The 23039-nt window shown below is 35.6% G+C and overlaps 1 protein-coding gene across 7 annotated transcripts in view; it reads right to left on the minus strand.

The window, feature by feature from the left end:
- IMMP2L (inner mitochondrial membrane peptidase subunit 2) overlaps positions 1 to 23039 on the minus strand; it is an 881848-nt gene that overhangs the window by 268856 nt on the left and 589953 nt on the right. For all 7 annotated transcript variants that reach the window (XM_042970147.1, XM_042970161.1, XM_042970156.1 and 4 more), the window contains one exon: positions 17605 to 17670. In XM_042970147.1, the coding sequence (XP_042826081.1) occupies positions 17605 to 17670 (66 nt within the window). The remainder of the gene's footprint in view (positions 1 to 17604; positions 17671 to 23039) is intronic.

Here is a 23039-nt window from a genome sequence, read left to right on the forward strand (position 1 = left end):
CTGTCCTACACACATATCTACACATGTGTGTACATACGTATGTGTATATCTATATCCATAATATGTGTGTGTGTGAGAAAGAGAGAGAGTGAGAGAGAGAGAGAGAGATGTTCAAGGTAAAATCCAGTAATTCTAAAGGCTACACAGTAAAATTCCCCTCACACTCCTGCCCTTCTAGCCCTCTAGTTCCCTTCTCTAATGGTGGAAGTTCCACATTTGCTAGTACCTACTGACTAGTTTATACTACAAAGAAAGTTGAGTGTGAAGTCCTAGAAAAATGACTGGTGTGGAAGTGGTATTCAGGATGCAATATCTGATAGTTTACTGATGTGTGTGTGTGTACACATATAGATCTTTTCTTAATTATTCCTGAGTCTCTCTCTTATGAATGCATTACAATGTCCTTAACTGTGTAGATGCACATCTAGAAGGTTTCAATCTTTTGCCATTATAAACGACCCTGCAAGTAACTCCCTTGTACACACTCCTTTGCCCTCATGTGTAGGTCTAGCTACCAGATAAATTCCTAGAAATGGAATTGCTTAGAGAGAGTTAGTCAGGCAAAAACAAAACAAAGGAACAGGACAAAAGTAAGGGGGCTTCAGGTAAAGACAAAGGTATTTGAAAAGATGCATAACTGCCAAGAAACTACAAACTATCAGTGTGGCTAGAATGTAGTGGGGAGAATACAGCTGGAGAGACACAGGGCCAGATCATAAGAGATCTTTATTACCAGGCTCATGAATGTGGAAGGCATAAACAAACATTCTTGTGGGAGTGTGGAGGATGGGTTGGCAAGGATATGAGAGGAAAATCAGTTAGGAGACAGACACAGTAATCCAAGGAAGAAGTCATGAAGGCCTGGTAACCTGTCTTCTTGGCCAATGTTAGATAAAGTCCTCCCTTGCTTGCCTCTTGAATTTCTCCTTTAGGGAGACTTTCAAGACCAAAGTCTAAGATGCCTCATGCAAAAGCAGCAGCCCTAGGGAGTGAACCCGTGACCAGATCCACCCTTCTACCCCGGCATGAGAAAGTATTTTTCCTGGTGCTAATCTTTCTATAAAAATTTGTGGACTGACTGCCTCCCTCTTTTCTACAGAATAAATAACATAGAATTTAAGAGCTGAAAAACATATTCCAAATCATTTAGTACAAGGGTCTTCAAATCTACTGTGAGATGCTTTCCTCTTTCCTAAAAGCATGAGATCACAGGGAGGGCAGAGATTATGAAGACAGTGAGAGTGAACTCCTAAAGGATAAAAAAGATTGGGTGGCAGTCAGGATCTGACAGTTCATTAAAGTTGCAAAGGGGACCGGGAAACACAACACAACTGTGCTTTTTCCTACCCATGATTCTGAACCCAAATCCCAGCAATGCAAGTTTACGTTGAGGCAGGGTGGCAATGGAGCCGATTTGAAGATAGCATCATTTTATGCCTAAGTAGACCAGGATCTGAACAGGCTAAAACTTCTCAAGTTAAAACAGATCGTTGGTGAGACACCTAATACTAGAACATTTTCTCAAATTTCAGCATGCATCGGAGTCGCCTGCTAGGCTTACTGAAACAGAATGCTGGCTCCAGCCTCCGGGTTTCTGATTCAGTACGGGGAAGTGGGAATCAAGAATCTGTGTCTCTAACAAGTTCCTCGGTGATGAAGTTGCTACAGTCTGGAGATCAACTTTGAGAAACAAGCTACTAGGACAATGCTGCCCTCCATACGGTAGCTACGTAGCTTACAGAACATACTTAGATATCTATGCGGTCTTCTACACTAAAGTTTTACTATATTTTTATAACTTTAAAATATTGAGAAAAATATGCTACAAACTTTTGGTGAAGTCTCCTTTCTCTTTATTTGTAAAACTCATAGATTAACATTAACACACTAATAGCGTTAACTCACAGCAGACAAATGTATAAACGTTATGTAAAAGAATTCAATTTCTGAAGTTCTACCTCACGGACTTTTAACCATCAAAAATAAATGGCTTAAAAAATTTATTTCCTAAAGTAATCTATGAGATGAATACAACTAAAAGGCAATTCACACACTAGAAATACATTTGATCTAAATATGCACAGAAGGTTAACACACATAATATATTCAAACTCACAAGAAAACATTTAACATCATTTGAAAATGGGCAATTCTGAAATAGTTCTTAGAGAAGGAAGTAAAAGATTAATAAGTGTATAACATATTCATTCTTATCAGCAATGAAAATAATATAAACGAAAACAATGAGAAACACGTTTTCACCTTTCGGATTAGCAAAGACGAAAATGATGTTAACACTCATTGCTTGCTTGATACTCAGTGTCATATTCAGACATTGCCAGACATGTGAAAAGTGGAACTTTGATATAAGTTTCCTGTGCATATCCTCTTTGATTTCCTTCACTTTATTGGTAGGGATGTTGCAAGTTTTAATTTTAACAAATCATTATTTTTTAAAAGTCATGTGAGAATACGAGAGCTCAGATACATACAGTTAGAAGTCACTTCAATTTCCATCATGCCGTAAGCATTCTCTTGATTTTAATGATAGCCACATTAGACTTAGAATTCAGGTTTGATTTACATAATCCCCCAAAGACAGCCCCAGAAATCCATTAAGGGTCACCTTACTTTCCCATACACATAGGAAATTCTAATCTTTTCATTCATTTCCTTTTCTATTATCAGACTCCTTGCTTTTTATAAAGCTTACTGCTTATTATACTTTCATCTCAAGTAGAAAATCTTTCAGTTTGGCTTTCCATCCTACTAAACTCCATTCCAGTATGTATTACTTGCTCCTCTTCATGTTGTAGTCAGAGATTAAATAGTCATTTACTTTTTGATGTATGTAAAACTGGAATCCAAACTGCAGAAATGTTCCTGGGAAGCATCGATACACCTTGAGGTGTAGCTGCTCCGGGCTGCATATTAAAACTAGGTATCGCATAATGGTCAGGGAGTAGAATTTATTTTTGTAATAAGCAAAGGAGAAAATCTCCTTGGTTCCCAGGTGGCCAGTTGCAGAAGCCCAGAGTTAATGACTTGTTATTTATCATACCCCAAATATACAACTTTCATCATTCAATTGACTCTTCTGAAAGAAAATATCAACAACTGTCAACTCCCCTAATAACGAACAAAAATTTAATTATTTTCACTCAAATTCTCATTTGAGTTGCAACTACCAAGATGATCAATTTCAAAATCTTATTAGTTCTGCTACTGTGAACCACTCAGATTAATGGTTTCAATGTTACAAACAATGGTTCCAATGTTACAAATGTTCCAACGTTACAAAACTACAAACATAGGCTTTAGTTTCAAAATCAACATTTAAAAAATAGGAATGATTACTGCTTTTGCCAAACTAAGATGCTCTTATTTGTATATAGGTATCCCTCATAATAAATTAGGTAACATTTGAACATTTTCCATAACACACTGAGTAAATGGGGGAACTAAAACAAATTACTTTAAAAAAAGGATCCCCTAGATTATTAGCTCCTTCCTCTCTTCACTATCAGTTAAGTCCAGCACAGGCAGATTGAGCTAAAATAACAGCCAGAAGATAATTGGAGTTCTAATGCTGGGCTATAAGAGGAGCTTAAATAGCCTGTGGTAGTACTCTGATACAGAATTTTCCCCTCTCCAGGGCTATTCCTTTTGTATTAGGAAGAAACTATTTGGGCAATGAAATTTATTCTACACTTTTATGAGCACTGTGGCTGCTCGCCAGTGAAGATACTCTCTGCAGTGTTCTTACAGTATAATAGCTCTTCCCCATCCAGCTCAAGACAAATATCTTTACTGTCCAGGTGCACCCATGTGGCTTCTAGCAGGGTAGCAAAAACCTCACTTAGAGTAGCAAAGCTCAGGATTTTCTTTCCTACTGTCCTCTGCCTCAACCAACCTAGAGCCAAAGAACCCATAGCTTTTAGGCTAATTCTTCCCTACTATTTAAACTACTGGCCAGGGGTGGGGTGCCTGGGTGGCTCAGTCAGTTGAGCATCTGACTTTGTTTCAGGTCATGATTTTCCTGTTTGCGAGTTCGAGCCCTGAATCGGAGTTTGTGCTGACAGCTCAGAGCCTGGAGCCTGCTTCAGATTCTGTCTCCCTCTCTCTCTCTCCGCCCCTCCCCTGCTTGCACTCTGTCTCTCTCTCTCAAAAATAAATAAACATTAAAAAACATAAATAAATAAATAAATAAATAAATAAATAAATAAAAACTGTCCAGGACTAGAAATGTTTAGTATTTTCTGCTTATTTCTAAGGTTGAAGGAATAAAAGTAGATAATATAGACCAGGATTAGCAAACTATGGCCCAGGGACCAAATCTAGTCCCATATCTGTCTCTGTAATTAACGTTTTATTGGAACATTCATTTTATGTATCCTTTATAGTTGCTTTCACCCTGCAGTATCAGAATGGAGTAGTTTTGTCAGAGACAGTATAGCCTGCAAAACAAAAAATATTTACGATCTGGATGTTTACAGAAAAAGCATATTGACCCCTGCTACAGACTGTGCATGAGGAACCAGTTCAACATCCCAAAGATATAGTAGCCAGCATTTGAGTTCTTGCATGGGAAGTTGTAAAAGTGGTTTTCTTCCAACTTCAGAATTTATAAAATATGGAGCCATATCTTGACCTACCAGTACAATAAAATTTTTTTCAACAGTGGCAAAAAAAAAAAAAAAAAAAAAAAAGTCGATCATCTAAAATGGGCAAATGGGCAAGGCATTCTTTTCAGCTCTGGGGAAGCCAAACAGAAAATAAGTTCATAACACATTAAATTTTAGTAGTGTATTAAAGTTTACAAAGTATTGGGAGGTATTTGTTCTTCAAAATAACTCTGAAAATAGATAACAAAAAAAATCAAGGAGGTCAAAAACTTTTCCAAGGCCACACAGCTTGTAAGGAACAGAGCTGGAATTGAATTTATCATCTTACTTCAACTGTAAAATTCCTTCTACTCTATCATGCTACCCTTCATTGCTCTAAGACATCTAAAAAAAGGTTTTATACAAACAAAAAAGTTACAAAAACTTAATAGCATCCATAACTAATTAAGTTAATACCTTAAACACATCTGCTCTCTGCATGAAATTCTTTCTCCAAACATTTTAAAAGAGAAACAGGGGTCAATGTTAAGTTTAAACAAGGTTAACTGAAACTGCACACAAATAGAAGACCTATCTGTTCCTTAATTATTAAGTAATTATTCAGGATGAAATATTCTTCAGTCTTTCTGGCATGCATCTTAAGCTTAGTTAAAAAGGTATTTTAAGACAATCTTTTTAGCTTCCTAGAAAGATAATTGTACTTACATGCCTTTTCAAAATATTTGACAGACTTACATTACTGTGAGCAGAGAAAAAAATAAAAATCAATATTTAGTTGAAAGGAATGTACAAAAGTTAGCATTTTTCTATATTTTTACTTGGCATTCACAACTTCAGAAAGGTCTATTACTAAGAATTGTAATTAAGCCAGCAGTGAAGAAGGCTGATAAAACTAACACACTAGCCGGCCCTCCGTGTGACGTGATTCCTTCAAGGAAACACCAGACTCCACAAAAACACTTCACATAATCTGTCTGTACTGGGGGAGGTGAAGGAGGATCATGGCAGAACTGCAGTCCCCAAAGCCAGCCCGAAAAGAGAGAAAAGGAGCTTAGTGAAAAGCTTCAAAGTTAGAAACGGACTACTATATTTTGGAGAGCAACAAGGAGATGTTGACAAAGATGGAGCCAGATCAGAGCATCCTGCTAGGCTCCTAGTTGCAGAAAAATTTTCTTACTTAAGTTCAGCCAATGGGTTTTCTACCTGAAGCACCACAGTTATTTCAGCCCATGGACAGCCCAGAGAGAACACAACATTCCTAATACTTCTTTTAGATACAGTGAGTTTAATATGAAGAATATTAAATAATGAGGATATCATTGAATATTAATTTTTATGTTCTTTTTTTAAGTGTATTTATTTTGAGAGGGGAGGGATGAGGCAGAGAGAGAGGAAGAGAGAGAGAATACTTTGCAGGCTCCACGCTGTAGCAGGGAGTTTGATGTGGGGCCCAATCTCACAACAGTGAGATCATGACCTGAGCCAAAACCAAGGGTCTGATGCTTAACCAACCGAGCCACCCAGGCACCCCTCATTTTCCTGTTCTTACCAGTAATTTTCTATAAATGGTTTTGTCTACTACCCTATGACCCAGCAATAGCACTGCTAGGAATTTACCCAAGGGATACAGGAGTACTGATGCATAGGGGCACTTGTACCCCAATGTTTATAGCAGCACTCTCAACAATAGCCAAATTATGGAGAGAGCCTAAATGTCCATCAACTGATGAATGGATAAAGAAATTTTGGTTTATATACACAATGGAGTACTACGTGGCAATGAGAAAGAATGAAATATGGCCCTTTGTAGCAACATGGATGGAACTGGAGAGTGTTATGCTAAGTGAAATAAGCCATACTGAGAAAGACAGATACCATATGGTTTCACTCTTATGTGGATCCTGAGAAACTTAACAGAAACCCATGGGGGAGGGGAAGAAAAAAAAAAAAGAGGTTAGAGTGGGAGAGAGCCAAAGCATAACAGACTCTTAAAAACTGAGAACAAACTGGGGGTTGATGGGGGGTGGGAGGGAGGGGAGGGTGGGTGATGGGTATTGAGGAGGGCACATTTTGGGATGAGCACTGGGTGTTGTATGGAAACCAATTTGACAATAAACTTCATATATTGAAAAAATAAAATAAATAAAATAAAATAAAATAAAAATAAATGGTTTTATCTAGGTCACCAATTATTGTTACCCAATAATATGCTCATAGTACTTTTGTGTGGGCTACTCCTAGGGCTGTTTTTTTTATAATTTAGGGCTTAATAAATAAGCAGTTCTGGAGTTGCTACGTTTCCAAATACCTACCTAGTAGAGACATAGGATATTACCATAACATCAGTATATCTGTGTAATACACATATTGGGAAATGTAAATTCTTATAGATATATCTGAAGTATATATTTTTTCTTTATGGAATATTCAAGGCAAAATGCTATTACATAAATATTTTTTCTAATCTTTTCAATCTGGTACTAGGATATACACAACACCATATATACCTCTGGAAGCGTGATTAGGAGTACTAGAAAAAAGGACTTTTTCTTTTTACCCCATATGCTCCAGTATTGTTTCAATTTTCTAAATTATACTAAGCCTGTATTATTTTCGCAGTTAAGGAGGAGACTGTAAGTCTCCCTTTTCATCTCAAACTTTAACCAGAAAGGTGAACACAACACAGCTCAGCTCCCCAGGTAAACCAGATACTTTTCCTCCAGGGAGGCTTCGGCAGGCAGCCTTAGGATATTTTCTTGGTGGCAATTCTCTTGTTACATTGTATTTCTGTATTTTGTTGTCTTTCCACCAGAGCATAAGCTTCGGGAAGGCAACAACTATCTACAGTGTTTAATACTTCTAACCTCAGAATCCCAGACAATGATTATCACCTAGTAAATACCCAAGGCACTCAATAAATAATGAGTAAATCAGGACTACTACTAAGAATATCTAATTACCGAATACATCCTTATGTGCCAAGTACCGTGCTAACCAAATTACATCCATTACGCTATGTAATCCTGAAGAAAACTCTATGGAGTATGTACTATTATAATTTCCACTTTACAGGTAAGGAAAGTTAAGTTTAGAAAATTAAATAATTTGGCAAAGTAACATAAGAAGCAGCAAAGCTGGGATACAAATCAAGGAAGTCTGAATTTATAGTTTGTGCTCTTAACCTTTACACCACAATGAATGATACATGACTATGCATGAAAGAATAAACAGTGAGAATGTTCATATCTAAGGAAGAATCCTGTTCAAGAGACAGGTAGCCTAAGGTAGAAAATGAAACCAGAGAAACCACTTATGGGGGCAGGGAGAGAATCACACACTATACTAGCTGTCACGATTATGAGAAAAAGTAATTCAATCTAAATAGTCTAGTGACTTCCGGCAACCGTTGCATCCTCCTACATGAAAGCGTGTACACTATGTTTGGGGAAATGCCTCTGGAAACCTCCCTACACTGCTCAATTGATTACAGAAATAATTTTGACTTTAAAAATCAAGATCAACATTTTTACATATAAAATTAAAGTGGCTATTTTTTGATGGTGAGGAAGAAATACCTATTGCTAATGCATAGTTTTTATTAGCCATTCCATTTTTATTCACTGATTCAGCAGCAGCATGATAAATAATTACCTGTAACTACATAAAAGAGAGAAAGATTTCCACAATGTCACGGGTTACCTACAAATCTATAATTCTGCAGTAAAGAAGAATTATCATTCTTTCAAGACAAAGGCAGGAATGTCCAGAAGATATTAATAATTTCTCAGGTTGACATGAGAGTAAAACTGATGGGTTTTCACAAATGCTTCTAATTTAGCGGTAACTAACCCTTATTGGACAGACCCTGGGACATTTAATTTCATGCCCAAGGCCTTATCTATTAAGTAATAGTGTTGTTCAGACCCTAAGTACTAAATACAAATGTGCCATGCCATTTTGATTTGGGAAAATTCAGAATTCAAACTAAATCAGGCTTATGAGCCTCAGAAATTTGTGAAAGCCTTCTGTTCAGGTTGCTAACAGCTAAGGCCCAGTGTATAAATATCCTCCTGTGTTCAAAAGCCACCACCAACCTGGGTGGTGGGAACTCTAAAATAAAACCACTGGCTTCCATGCTCCAAAACATTCTATTTAGCAATCTTTATCAGGATCCTGAACATAAGTTTCTTTCCAAATTTCTTTTTCATTCTGCCCTTGCTTTTAGGACAGAATGCAGTCCTAATTCCTAATCTGCCCAAAGTGTCATAAATCAATGCAAGGTCTTCAAAGACTGCTACAGAGACATATTAGGCTTCTATTACTCAGAGCTACTGCACCAAAAAAAAAAAAAAAAAAAAAAAAGAAAAGAAAAAAGTTATTAAACAAGCATCATTTTTAGTTTTACTGGAGAAAACTCAATTTAGTTCTGTTTTTCTTCCTATAAAGCTTCATCATTTTCTGGAACATAATATGATTCAACCATCTGTGATAGGCTAGTATTGATTTCCGTATCTTCAACAGCACATTTAAAATCAACAAGCTTTAAAATGTTTAATTTCTAGTGATTCAATTGAATTTTTTTCCTAACACCAGAAAGTTATTTTTAATAAATTAGGGTGTTTTGACACTTTACAATAGAGTCTCTAGACTTGAAGAGGAATTATCACTTAAATATTTTGCAGTGAGAGAAGTCTCATGCCTCTCTACCTCAGAATACTTTGCAATATCAATAATTGTTACAGAAAGTCTTGCACTGTACTTTCTAGCGTGGAAATGCCTGTGTTGTGAGCAGGATGTGCTTTTCCACAACACCATTGATCCTGCCTGACCTAAGGCCTCCCTGGACAGGAAGTGAAGTGACTCTGTTTTCTATGAACACTTCTTGGACTCCTGAACAAGGAGAGCCACAGACTAAAGGAAATCAAATTATGCAAAGTGAATGAATGATAAAGTAGCTTCTATTTCATTGGCAGGGTGACCATTTGTTCCAGTCAGTCTTGGCCACCACATTATGCTGATTGATCCAACACAGTAACCATCCCCTTTCACTCCCAAATGTGTCCTTCTTTAGGTGATAAATTATATGGTTACCTTCTTCACTGGTGACTCACTTCACTGAGGTTGCTAACTACACAGAATCCCAGATTCCAAGTGTCTGTAAAGTGTATTTCAGTAGGTAAGAAGAGAAATGATAATAGACTTCGTTTCTGACAGGGCTGAGAAAATCTGTGAAACAGAAATACAAGTGCCCAACAAAAAATGTTGATGCCTTACACATTTCAATTGTGGTTGATTCACATTGACTTCCTGCAGTTTGGTGCTTTCTATTCATTTTATCTTTTTCTAAAACAGTCCTTCTATGTGAGTCATAACAAATTAATAAGAAAAAGCAAATAACTATGAAAAATATTTTGGTGGAACTAATGGCCTTGTCTAAATATTACTTTCATCGGCTTTTTTACTGCTTGTGTTATAGATAAGTAGGCGCATTTGGGTTAACATGAAAATGACTACATTCCTGGCTAAGTTATCCACACAATCGAGAAACTGCTTTGTGATGTTAATTAATGTGGACATCCTGACAGCAAGTTCAGACTTGCCAAGTCACCTCTTTTATGGTCTTAGAAGTATTTGGCTGAATTCGCTGAACAAATACTTCAACTGTACTTTTGCCTTGTCAATATAATCATAATGACTGTGATTACAAATAATGTGACTACTTAAATGAGTCACTCTGAAAATATCAAAGTAGTCACCATTCATGTCATAAACAAGGATACTTAACTACTTTTAGAGGAAGCTACATATTATTTCCTCAAGAGAGAAATACTTGGACCCGTTACTTGGGTCAGATTGCCTCCCTTTAGTCTTTCCTCCATACAGCAGACAAAACGATCCTTTAAAAATGCCAATCATATCCTATCAGTCATGGTTCATAACATTCCACAGGCCTGCCATGTTACTACAATAAAATCCAACATCCTTCCTATGAGCCACAAAGCTCTGAAAACCTCTTACTCCTAGTCTCCTACCTCAGTTTACCTCATTCAATAGGGTTGATATGCTGACTTCTTGCAATTCCTTAAACGCACTTTATGCATACACATTTCAGGATTACATTTGTTATTTCTTTGGTCTGAACTTCCTTTGTCCTAGATACTAACATGGCTCTCTTCCTTTTTCCCTTAATTTAGAAGTCTGCTCAAATATCTTCTCATTAGAGAGGTTGACTATGAACATCCTATCTAAAGTAGCAGTTCCAGACCCCTGCTCTATACTTTTTTTCCTACTTTATTTTTCTTTAGTACTTTGAGCTCATGGCATTGCATTATGTGTTATGTATTTGATGATTATCTGCTTCTAACCACTAGAATGTAACCTCCATGAGGGCAGGGACTTTGTCTCTTCTATTCAATTGTGTCTCTCTAGTGGCTAGACCAGTTCTCATTAAATGAATCTTTCTAAGGTCTATAGGTCAGGGAACTGATTAAAACAAACGTAACCCAATCATCTAAACTAATTTCACAATTTGTGTGGAAATGTTTTGACTTCTGAATCTGAAGTCCACAATTTCCCCATTGCATATGATCTTTAAACCAATTTTTTCTGAAAATCATATTTCATGTATTGTTGGTAAGAGTATAAACATATTGGTAAGAGTGTAAAACTCTTAGGAGGGAAATTTGGCTGTATATTAGAACTAAAAATAACAACAACAACAACAGCAACAGATGTTGACCCAGTATTTCTACTTCTAGCTCTCTGTTCTACAACAATAAACACACACATGTCCAAAAAAGTATGTGTGCAAGGATGTTCATTATAGCATTTTGAATTTTTCAAATTTCTGTTATTTCTGTAATTTAAGTAAGTAAGTAAATAAGTGAGTACATAAATCTTCTTCAGAGAGTAATGTCAAAACAACTACCAAGGAGAAGAGATTATAGTTTTCTTGAACATGAGGTTTCAAAGGGTAATTTTGAGCAAAGTGAATGCTAATCACAGTGCTCCAATTTGGGAGGCCTCACACTATCTGCCATACCTGCGAGCCCCTTCCAAGAGGTCCCTTATAGCCACAGGGTCTGTACTAGGCAATTGGCCAACACAGCCACACTGGCCAGACCATGGAAGGGTGCCTACCCCAAAGGCAGCTGGTTTATTGGCCGACCAGTGGCCTGTCAGGTGGGCATATCCTAGACCTACACCTCAAAGGGACACACTCATATTCTCTCAGGTAGTTTAAACAAGAGGCAAACCCAAGGAAGTCAGCAGTTAGCAATGGGGCAGAAGCCAACTGGAACCCAAACAAGATGGGCAAAAGCAACACGCCAGCAGACAGAGGGTACAAATGAACAGAAACCAGTAGTCCTGCTGAACTCCCGTTCCGATTCTTCAGTGAGGCTAGGCTGATCCCTGGCTTCTAACACCCTTCCTTCCCCAGGTAGAAACAGAACATAATTCAATCATCTGCTGAATTACCATAAAAAAAGGGGTCTTTAAACTATACTTTACTACATATCTGGTTTTTTTTAAACTAACAGAACATTAAATTGAGGATTAAATTAAGACTTTGAAGTGCTTAGCTCTGAAAAGATAATCATTTCCTCTCTACCCTCTACGTGTAATTCACAATAAAAATACTACAAAACCCACAATAAGGGTAACTTGAGTTGTAATAAGTCAAAACTTTTTTCTTTGATCATTTTATGATATATCAAGTTTTTTCCAAAAAAAAAAAAAAAAGGAAAGAAAGAATTTGGTGATGTGCATTTATTTTTAGCTTGCCTACTAAGAAATCAAGCATTATCCAAGTTAAAAGTGGGAATGGAAAGTCCACATTACAGATCAAAGCACCCTGTCTTCTACATGTTAGGACACCAATAGACAAATGATTTCTAGTGGTAGACAGAAAGCAAATTTAAAAAATTTTTTGTATATGTTTTGGCATTGAAAAAATGTGTCATAGAGAAAAAAAAGGTAAGCCTAATAGTAAATAATACTTTACTATACTTAAATACCTGTTAATATTTATAAATGCTGTTAGAAATATATTATAGGAATTATTCCATTATATTTTAAAAATTTTTAAGTTTATTTATTTATTTTCAGAGAGAGAGAGAGTACAGGGGAAGGGTGAAGAGACAGAAGGAGACACAGAATCCCAAACAGGCTCTGCACTGTCTGCACAGAGCCTGATGTGGGGCTCGAACTCACCAACGGTGAGACCATGACCTGAGCTGAAGTCAGACGCTCAATTGACTAAGCCACCCTGGCACCCCAGGAATATTTTCAACTATTAATTTAAAACCCAGGAAGCCTATAATTCTTACATACCAATATTTCAGAGGAATAAAATTTTAAATTTTCTTTTAAAACACCAAATACAAAAATTATTTTCTCTAATCAATTATCAAATAGTTTTTAGAGGCTACATACTAGGAAAGTCTTGAGCCTTGACACTTCCATTCTGTATGCCATTCATGGGTTCATGGTAGAGGTGTAGTGAAGGGGGACAGAAAGGGACATATGTCCAAAGAGTTAATTTTCAGGATCAGAACAAAGAAGCCAGACTTTGCACATGGGTTGCATCAGTGGGGGGAAAGGGTATAAATCTCTTACATTCCCACCTCCCTTTTCTTCATCTCCCAACCCTGTGCGGATAATCCTCCCTCCAGCTCTGCCTCTCCTCTGTGAACCTAATACAGTATTTACATTTACTGAGGAAAGAACAAGCCAGGTTTTTTTCTCAGGGAGGTCTGTTGTAGGATTTCTAAATGTACAGAGATTTTTATGTCTGACCAAGTTTTATAATCTTGCGTTGACTCTTCAGCTCTAATCAATATTGATACATCTGAATTAAAACTGCCTTCTCTTTGTATTATACTATAAAATGAATCCCTTGGCATTCCTAATCTTGTTAGATTATTTGACATGGATAAAATTTTTGCTTCCTGTGTTGACCAATTCTTTTATTTAAATAACTTCACTGAGATGTAGTTCATATAACACATAATTTACTCATTTAAAATGTACATTCACTGTTTCTAATATATTCACAGAGCTGTGAGACTATCACAATTTATCTTGGAATGTTTTCATGTCCCCTACCAACCAACCAACCAACAAACAAACAAAAACAAAACACAAAACACAAAAACCTACTATACCCATATCTTTCATTCTCCTTCTTTATGCCTCTATTTTCTGTCTCTATAAATTTGCCTATTGTGGACATTTCATACACCATAAATAGAATTAAATTGTATATGGTCTCTTGTGATCAGCTTCTTTCATTTAACATAATGTTTTCAAGCTTTGCTAACTCATTCTTTAAATGGGATTTGCATCATATCCACACTGTTTTCCAAATATTAAAAGAATATTTTGTATATTTATGCATGTATGTCAAATGGTTTTCCAAATTATTGCCCTTCCCAGTTCCCAGAAATCAGAAGGCTAGATAGCCTCTTCAAAATAAAAAAAAACACAGTCCTCAGATTCTGCAAATTGAAAATGCAAATCCTCCAGGTAACAAAAACTAAACTCTTTGATATTAACGCACTTACACCTAACTAAAATCACATTATTATACACGCCCATTCATCCTCCCCCCAAAATGCCCAATCTATTTAAGGTCTCAAAATCAAAGGACTTCTTATAATTCAAAATATTAAATAACCAGTACAAAACAAGCAAATGCGCTGAACAGACGCTTCACTCAAGTAGATATATAAATGGCACATAAGCACATGGAAACATGCTCAACATCAGTAGCCTTCAGGGAAATGCAAATCAAAACCACAACAAGATTCTATTTTATACCCATGAGGATGGTTATAATAAAAAAATATTCATGGTACCAAGTGTTAGCAAGAGTACAAAGAACCTCAACCCCTTTTACACTGACTGTAGAACACAAAATACAATAGCCACTTTCAAAAACAGTTTGGTAGCTACCAAAGTTAAACATATATTTCACCAAAATACCCAGTATCCCTAGGTATATAGGTGTTTTAACAATGACATATGTGAATACTTCTCGGTAGAAATAAAAACATATTTCTACCCAAAGACACAAGTGTCCATAGCAGTGACACAAATGTCCATATCTTTACTCATAATATCCCCAAACTGGAAAAATCCTAATCTTCATTAACTTGTAAGTACACAAACAAAATGTGGGATGTCCATACATAGAATATACTTAATAATAAAAAAGCACAAACTACAGATATTCACACATTGGAGGAGACAGAAAAAAAACCATTCTGATACGTGGTGGAAAAAACACAGATATAAAAGACTACATATTGTATAATACTGTCTAAATAAAATTTCTAGAAAAGGCCAAACTATGGAGACATAAAGCAGATCCATGGTTGTCTGGGATTGGCCACTGGCACTGGAGTAGCTTCAGTTAAGTGCAAATGGAAAGAGGGAACTTTTGAAGGTAATGGAAGCTCTCAAAAACTAGATGTGGTGAGGGTTGCACTATATTTATATATAATAATATATATATATAATAACATATATTATATATATTATATACAATAATGTTTATAATGAAACATTAAACTATATTTAAAATGGGTGATTTATACAGTATATAAATTACACATCAATAAAGATTTTGAAAAAACACAAATATACATAAATGTAAAGCATTCAAACAATACCTCAATATCTCCATTAATACCATGCAGACTACCAATGAAGAGGAATTCATGACATGAAAGTTTTGCCCATTCATTCCTACATCAACAAGTTCTCAAATTGTTTGGTCCTTTATACTCTAAAAATAATTTGTACTCTTAAAAATAATTGAGGATCTCAAAGAACTGTTGTTTATGTGGATACCATTTGTCAATATTTACCATATGGGGAATTAAAATGGCAAATTAAAAACAATGTTACAGCATCACTTCCAACAATAGCCAAATTATGGAAAGAGCCTAAATGTCCATCAACTGATGAATGGACAAAGAAATTGTGGTTTATATACACAATGGAATACTACTTGGCAATGAGAAAGAATGAAATATGGCCATTTGTAGCAATGTGGATGGAACTGCAGAATGTTCCGCTAAGTGAAATAAGTCATACAGAGAAAGACAGATACCATATGTTTCCACTCTTATGTGGATCCTGAAAAACTTAACAGAAGACCATGGGGGAAGGGAAGGGAAAAAAAAGTTAGAGAGGGAGGGAGGCAAACCATAAGAGACTCTTAAAAATTGAGAATAAACTGAGGGTTGATGGGGGGTGGGAGGAAGGGGAAGTGGGTGATGGGCATTGAGGAAGGCACCTGTTGGGATGAGCACTGGGTATTGTAAGGAAACCAATTTGATAATAAATTTCATATTTAAAAAAAAGATAAACTAAATAAACATTTAAAAAATTAAAAAAATAAAAGATAAATAAAAACAATGTTATAGATTCAATCTAAAATAATAACAAACCTATATGTTAACACATGAAAACAAATACGCTCAATGAAAAGTATAATTACTTCCCAAAACAAAATAAACAGAGTTGAAATCAGTGGCATTTTTTATGTTTTTGCCAATCCGTTTCGTGTTTGGCTTAATAGAAGACAACCATATTCCCATATCTGCTCTTGCATGCAATCTGAAGCAATATCTCACATCACACAGCCTGCGGAAAACCCCACTGTATACTCAAGAGAGAATAAGAATGAAAAAGGCAAACAGCATCTTAGTATTATTAGGAAAGTAGTTCTGATCTCACTGACCCCCACAAAGGGTCTGGGGAATGCTTAACACAGTTACTTTAGGATTAAGATTATTGGAAAACAGGATCAGGAAACTTTCTGGAAATAATTTTCAGAGCATTTTGACCTCTACATTGTATAGAACTGACTACAACTTACTTAAAAGTAAGCAATCAAAATGAGACACATCATGCCACATCAATACTTACTTGTTGAATCTCAAATGCTGTTCTAGATTCATCAGCAAGTAAAATAAATAAGACAATACTACAGATTGTTAAAATACCTGATTGTTAGATTGTTATTTTCTTTTTTTTTAAGATTATTTATTTATTTTATGAGAGAGAGAGAGGGAGGGGCAGAGAAAGAGAGGGAGAAAGAGAAACCCAAGCAGGGTCTATGCCATCAATACAGAGTCAGACTCGGGGCTCAATCCCACCAACTGAGAGATCTTGACGTGAGCAGAAATCAAGAGTCGGACTCTCAACCAACTAAGCTATGCAGATAAGTTGCCCCTACATTGTTATTTCCTAAAGCTACTATTTTAGTCATGGATTCAGAAGCTTTTGTTTTATATCCTTTCTCGTTTTCCACCATTGCTATGAGTGTGAAAGCTCTGACCTAGTTTCTGTATATACTTGTAAAATAATAAAACATTTTTGAATTTTTCTAAAATAAACCTCGATACCATAATCTAAAATAATCATGCTCATTTTAATATTTGAAAAATAATTATTTAGTTGTCATTTTAGAAAACATGACTAAATTAAATTGAATTAGTATTTATTTCTCCTGTGCCTCACATTTAAAGAATAATATAATTGGGGCACTTGCGTGGCTCAGTTAGTTAAGCTTCTGACTCTTGTTTTAGGCTTAGGTCATGATCTCACAGTTCATGGGTTCCAGTCCTGCATTAGGCTCTGCAGTGATAGAGCGGAGCCTGATTGGGATTCTCTCCCTCTCTCTCTCTCTCTCTCTCTCTTTCTGCCCCCTCCTTTCTCTCTCTCTCTCTCAAAGAAAGAAACAAACAAACATTACAAAAAAAAAAAGGATGATAATGTAATCAAAAGTTTCCATGTGCCTTCTATCCTGAAATAGTTGGAGATGCTCGCTAAAGATGTACCAGTTAATTTGGGATGTCTCCAAAGCTCTGGTCCCCTTTGAACTGCATTGTACTTCCCAAGGAACATGATTTAAAACTTGACAAAATTCCAGCATTTATAACTTGAACTCAGTGTAAGTACTTACTTGACAATATCTCCTTCAAGAGCAATCACTCTTTTAATGATCTTCTGTTCTGGGTTTTTAGGGGACCTAGAATAAAATAAGATTATACAATCAGTTATGTCTCTATTGTTTTAAGGAAATGAAAAGAAATTCTGCAACAAAATAAGCTATATTAAAATCATTACAGAATCCTTTGCACCCATGACATGGCCTCAGTCCTACTTAGGTCCCCAAAGTGATATAAAGCTACTATTGAAGTAATTATCATTTTAAACCTTTGGAGGAGAAGCCATGATGACAGTTTATTAAAATAATAAGTAGAGAAGGATAAGAATTTTAGTATTAAAGCTAAGTACTTGCAAGAGAGAGGATTCATATATAAAGAAAATTAGATGTTTCTTTAAAATCACATATTAAAGTTTCTTTATTTCATTTAAAATAAACAATGGAATTTTATTTAAATCCATAAGAAAACAAAGAAGATGAGAGGTGTTTAAAAAGATCAGAAGAGTCTTTTAAACTGCATTTGGGTTTAGCCATTTGAAAACTCCGTAATTCGGAGTGCTAAAACAAGGGTATTGACATCCCACTCTATCCCTAGAATCTCACTCTGCAGAAAGCCACGTCTGCCCTGAGTAGCCCTATGGAGAGACTCATGTGTTGAGGAAATGTCTGCCGACCATGTGAGTGAGCGTAGCAGTAGAACCTTCAAGCCTAGTCAAGAGACTACAGCTCTGGCCAAAAGTGTCACTACCATCTCCTGAGAGACCACGAGCCAGGCCACCCACCTAAGCTGCCTTTGCCTTCGTGATACTCAGAAAATGTGTGAGATAATAAACATTTGTTCTTTTAAGCTTCTAGATGTTGGGGAAATTTGTTACACAGCAAGGGCTAACTCAGTCTTACTAAGGCCAATTTCCTGCCAATAATGTTTTAAGTCTTTTAACAGACACATTTCAAGGAACATCTCATATATCACATAAATGATCATTTAATATGATTTTGGAAATCAAAGACAGATAAAAATATTTTCAATTCAAGTCACATTTTGAATTGAGTTGCTTTTGAAAAAGGAAAGTAAATGCACAAAAACTGAAAAGATTAAATATATTCAAAATGTAACACTTCATCAAAGTAAATATGCAGTTTCAATAAGATTTATATTTCACATTATATGTTGCCGAGAAAATGAAATCATCTAAATCATTTGCATCTACTTGTGAAAATTAGTCTCACGTTTTTCACTAAATTATAAGTATTCTTTATTTTAAAAGGAAATTTGGTCAGAGTTTTTGACTGAACTGTCCCTTTCACTGAACTGACTAACCGTTACATCTCTATAATTTTACTGTCATCTGTGTGCAGCTAGAGTGAGGGTTCTTGGAACAGTGAAACTGAATAAATTGTGCAGGACCACTTACACACATTTAGGAAATTCCTCTCCTTTGTCTCTTTGTTTTAGATAACCAGAAATGTATAAAATGATATTCAGCCTCTGTGATCACCAAAGAATTGCATATTAGAACAATGGAATGCCATTTTCCTATTACACTGACAAACAAATAATAATGATAACAACAACAACAACAACAGCAATTGTAATGCTAGTAATACAGTTTGTTGTTGAGGGTCTAGGGACATGGGTACTCTATGTATAAAGCATATGGTAATGTAATCACGCATTTCCATAAAACAGTGACAAGATTTTATATTCTTTTCAACATGACAATTGTAGTTTTAGGAATTAATCCTAATGAAACAATTATGAATATATGCAAAATTTTAGCAGTATAGATGTTATCTATTTTTAAAAAGAAAAAAATTCTGTTAAGAGTAGATTAAGTAAATAGTCCATCCACATAATAAAATATTTACCAGTCATTAAAATGATATTATAAAAGAATTTTTAATGATGTGAAAATATCAACATAATGCATAGATTGAAATGGAAGCTAGAAAATAGTATACATACTGTGACCTCACATCTGTAATTAGAGAGAGAAAATGTACATGCAATTGTGCAGGGAAAAATCAGGAAGGACATAAAACCAAAGTTGGGGTGTAGGGAGTTCTGTATCTGATAAAAAAAAAAGCGTGCCTAGAGTTTTTGGTTCAGATTTGTGGGAAGTCTATTAGCAGATGACAACTGTTGGTATCATATGACATTACGTAAGAAGAAATGCCCCAAGAAAGGCGTGAGACCTGAACTAATCGCCAAGTTCCCCCACCTCACACTGATGCGGTATTAATGCCAATGAAATAATATGAAAAGCAATCCTTATCACTGTAAAACAGTATTTTATGCCAACAACTTTTAAGCTCTTGAGGTGCTTGGAAAGAATTTTATGTTTTAAAATAATCTATATTTTAAGATCATGAGGCAAAATAGAATATGCAAAGTGAGCTATCTATATAATTAAAGTCTTATGAATTACTATTTCAAATATATCTATAAATTTTAATGTAATATTAAACTCATGAATCTAATCAAAAGATTCAAAATGAAAAAAAAAGCTATTACTAACATTAATCCCATTACTGCTCAAAATCTATATCTATATTTTAATCATTATGCTCTTGAATATACTACTTTCATGTAAGTAGAGTGGTATGAGAGTTATTATAGATTTACATTGTGAAAGTCATTGAACTTCCCTTTGTCTAAATTTCCTTGGCCATTTGCCCATCTCCTGGGAAGTGCGAAGAATAACAAGCGAAGGATTATATGCCCTCCTTTAGGGATACGATGTATGGTGTCCAACAAATACTAAAATTTGCATTTAAATTTGTAATTTTAGTGTTTTCATAATAAGCATTGTTTCACAATATTTATCTCTGGATCCTGACTTTTAAGCATTCTGTCATATGCTGATGATTTAATTAGGCACGTTTCCTCCAGAGGCTTGGACAGGATGCCTAGAATTATCCGCACAGGGCTCCGCACATGAGTTTGGTGTGGCAGAATGGGTGGGTGTCTAACTGCAAAGGCTGTCAGGAGGAGAAAAGGATGCAGCACGGTCAGTGCATTCCTATGACACTTAATGTTCTTGAATTTCACTTCCCATCTTGATAAAAATGCTGTTTTCACCCTGTTACAGGACGGACAGAGCCATGTCTTAGGTCTCATAATCTCTGGAAATGATTTCATGCTCTTGTATGTTCCTTCTGTACACTGTGATTTTGATCCTGTCTGGAGTACTAGGAAGGTACTTTGGAATACTCAGGAGATGCCCTTTGAGTTTTGTGGGGATGGAAAGATTAGCAAGTGTGCCACGCTCTCTGTTCCTGCTTCCATCACACACATACCTTAATCCTGTGTCTAGGCTCTCACTCTTCTCCCATTTATAGTGAAATCCTAAAACCTCCCTCCAGATTGTAAATATTTTTATGTTTATGTGACTCAGGATTGGCCCAGATTATCACAGAATTAATCTCATTATCAGAAGTCACTTTAACGACAGTCTAATGTAAGCATTGATACCGCAAAAATACCACACTAATTACATATATACAGTGCAGTCTAAATTTTAACTCTTCCTTCATAAGGTAGAAGAACTAATATTCTAGGCATGCCTTATATTAGACAGGCTGTTTTTCACTGTCCTAAAGAATGGCCATGCATTAAAACACATAACTACACCATCACAATAAAAAAAATGGGAACATTGCTGTTTGAATCATCAAAATAAGATGTAGAATAAAAAGTCCACCCAACACAGTTATAAAAAGTCATATAAAAAGAAAGTCATATGAAGTGATAACTTCCCTCTTCCTTTTGTTTTGAGGTATAATTAACATATAACATTTTATTAGTCTCAGGTGTACAATATAATGATTTGATATTTGCATATAATGCAAAATGCTCAGCACAATAAGTCTAGTTAAATCCATCACCACACACTTTTTTTTTTTTTAATTTTGGAAAATGTTGCCTGGGTCTGACATGGTTTTCATAGAAGGTTAGAGCTAGAAAGGCCTATGAGTGTATCTAGCCTTTTCCCTGTTGCTTGTGATCTCACCCATGGCCTAAGTGTCACTACTGTGTCACCTCGTGCCTTGCAAATGTATGAACTGGGGTACAATTTCCATGGGGCACAACCCTGTTACAATGGAGATGGCTGTCACTCTTTTGCTATAAGTGAGCCATTGACTGCAATCATCCTACAGAACCAATATGGGTCTCATTTTCAGGGACACAAGGCCAGATCAGAGGTCCTGCACAAGAAGTCAATCAAATTTAGCCTGTGGAAAGGTTTTGTTTGGTTCATGCATAATTTTGTTTCAATCTTGAACTAGCCAATAAAACAGGAGACTTCACACAAAAATTCTAATTTCTTGTTCCTCTTGAAAAAATAGGAAGATCTGGCAGTCCTAGGCCCACATTCTTGCAAGAAAAAATGTCTGTAGGAGCTGAGAAGCAGAGACTACGGGAGTGCCAGAGTTCCAAGGGCTTGTTGAACAAATCTCTAGTGGCTGAGGGCATGTGAGTTTAGGAATCTCTAGAAATCTTGGCGATTTCCTTCACTTCTATCATCACATAACTACTGAGACAACATGTATAAAATCTCTGGCAGGCAGGCCTAGTACCTCGTAAGTAGGTAAATTTTAGAGCTATCTATCTCGTCTTAAAATAAATTCATAAAGGAGATCAATTAGCTGGGCCCAAGCAAACTGTTACAATCCTTCTTTTAGATTCACAGAATATTTATTTAAAAACCCCTCTTATAATGAAGGGATTTTCACAGACTGTTGAATTAGAAGGCAAGAAAGGCATCTTAACGGTTTGGCCAAACTTTATTATACAATTAACTAAAGAAACATTAAAACTAAATATAATACTATTCACAGTGAAAAGCACAGATTAGTCTTAACTTAAATGGGTATTATCTATAAAATCAAGATAAAAATGAGCAATTTTCAATGTCGAATTCTGTAGATTTTCTTCACTCTCAGTAATATGAACTTTCACCTATAACTGCACTTTTAATGATTTTTTTTTAATTCAGTGCAGTTGTATTAATTAGTACTCTCAAAACATTTTACTTTGGTCATCATTTCAGCTACATTGTTGCCCTTACAGACTTTGCTTTGTATCACGTGAATCTTTTAAATTTAAAGAAAACACACTATCTGGACTTTCGTTGCCCTTTGGGTCCATTCTTGAAATAAACTCACAAATGCAGAGCTTGTAACTTCAGATATAATTTCGGAATTTGAATATTCTATATTTCAATATAATAGTTATATATTCAATATACTATTAATATAATGGCCAATATTTGTATTTATTATTTTGTATTTCAATCCCAAACAATCACATTTGCCCTGGTTTCTCAGAAAGGGCTCCAACCCAACAGGCTCCTTATTATTAAGGGGATTGACAGATGAGGTGGCCAAAGCCAGGTTAATGTTTCAAATGAGCTTTCAATAATAACTGAGTTTTTATGGGGACCAGA

The sequence above is a fragment of the Panthera tigris genome, chromosome A2, assembly GCF_018350195.1.
Source record: "Panthera tigris isolate Pti1 chromosome A2, P.tigris_Pti1_mat1.1, whole genome shotgun sequence".
Lineage (NCBI taxonomy): Eukaryota > Metazoa > Chordata > Mammalia > Carnivora > Felidae > Panthera > Panthera tigris.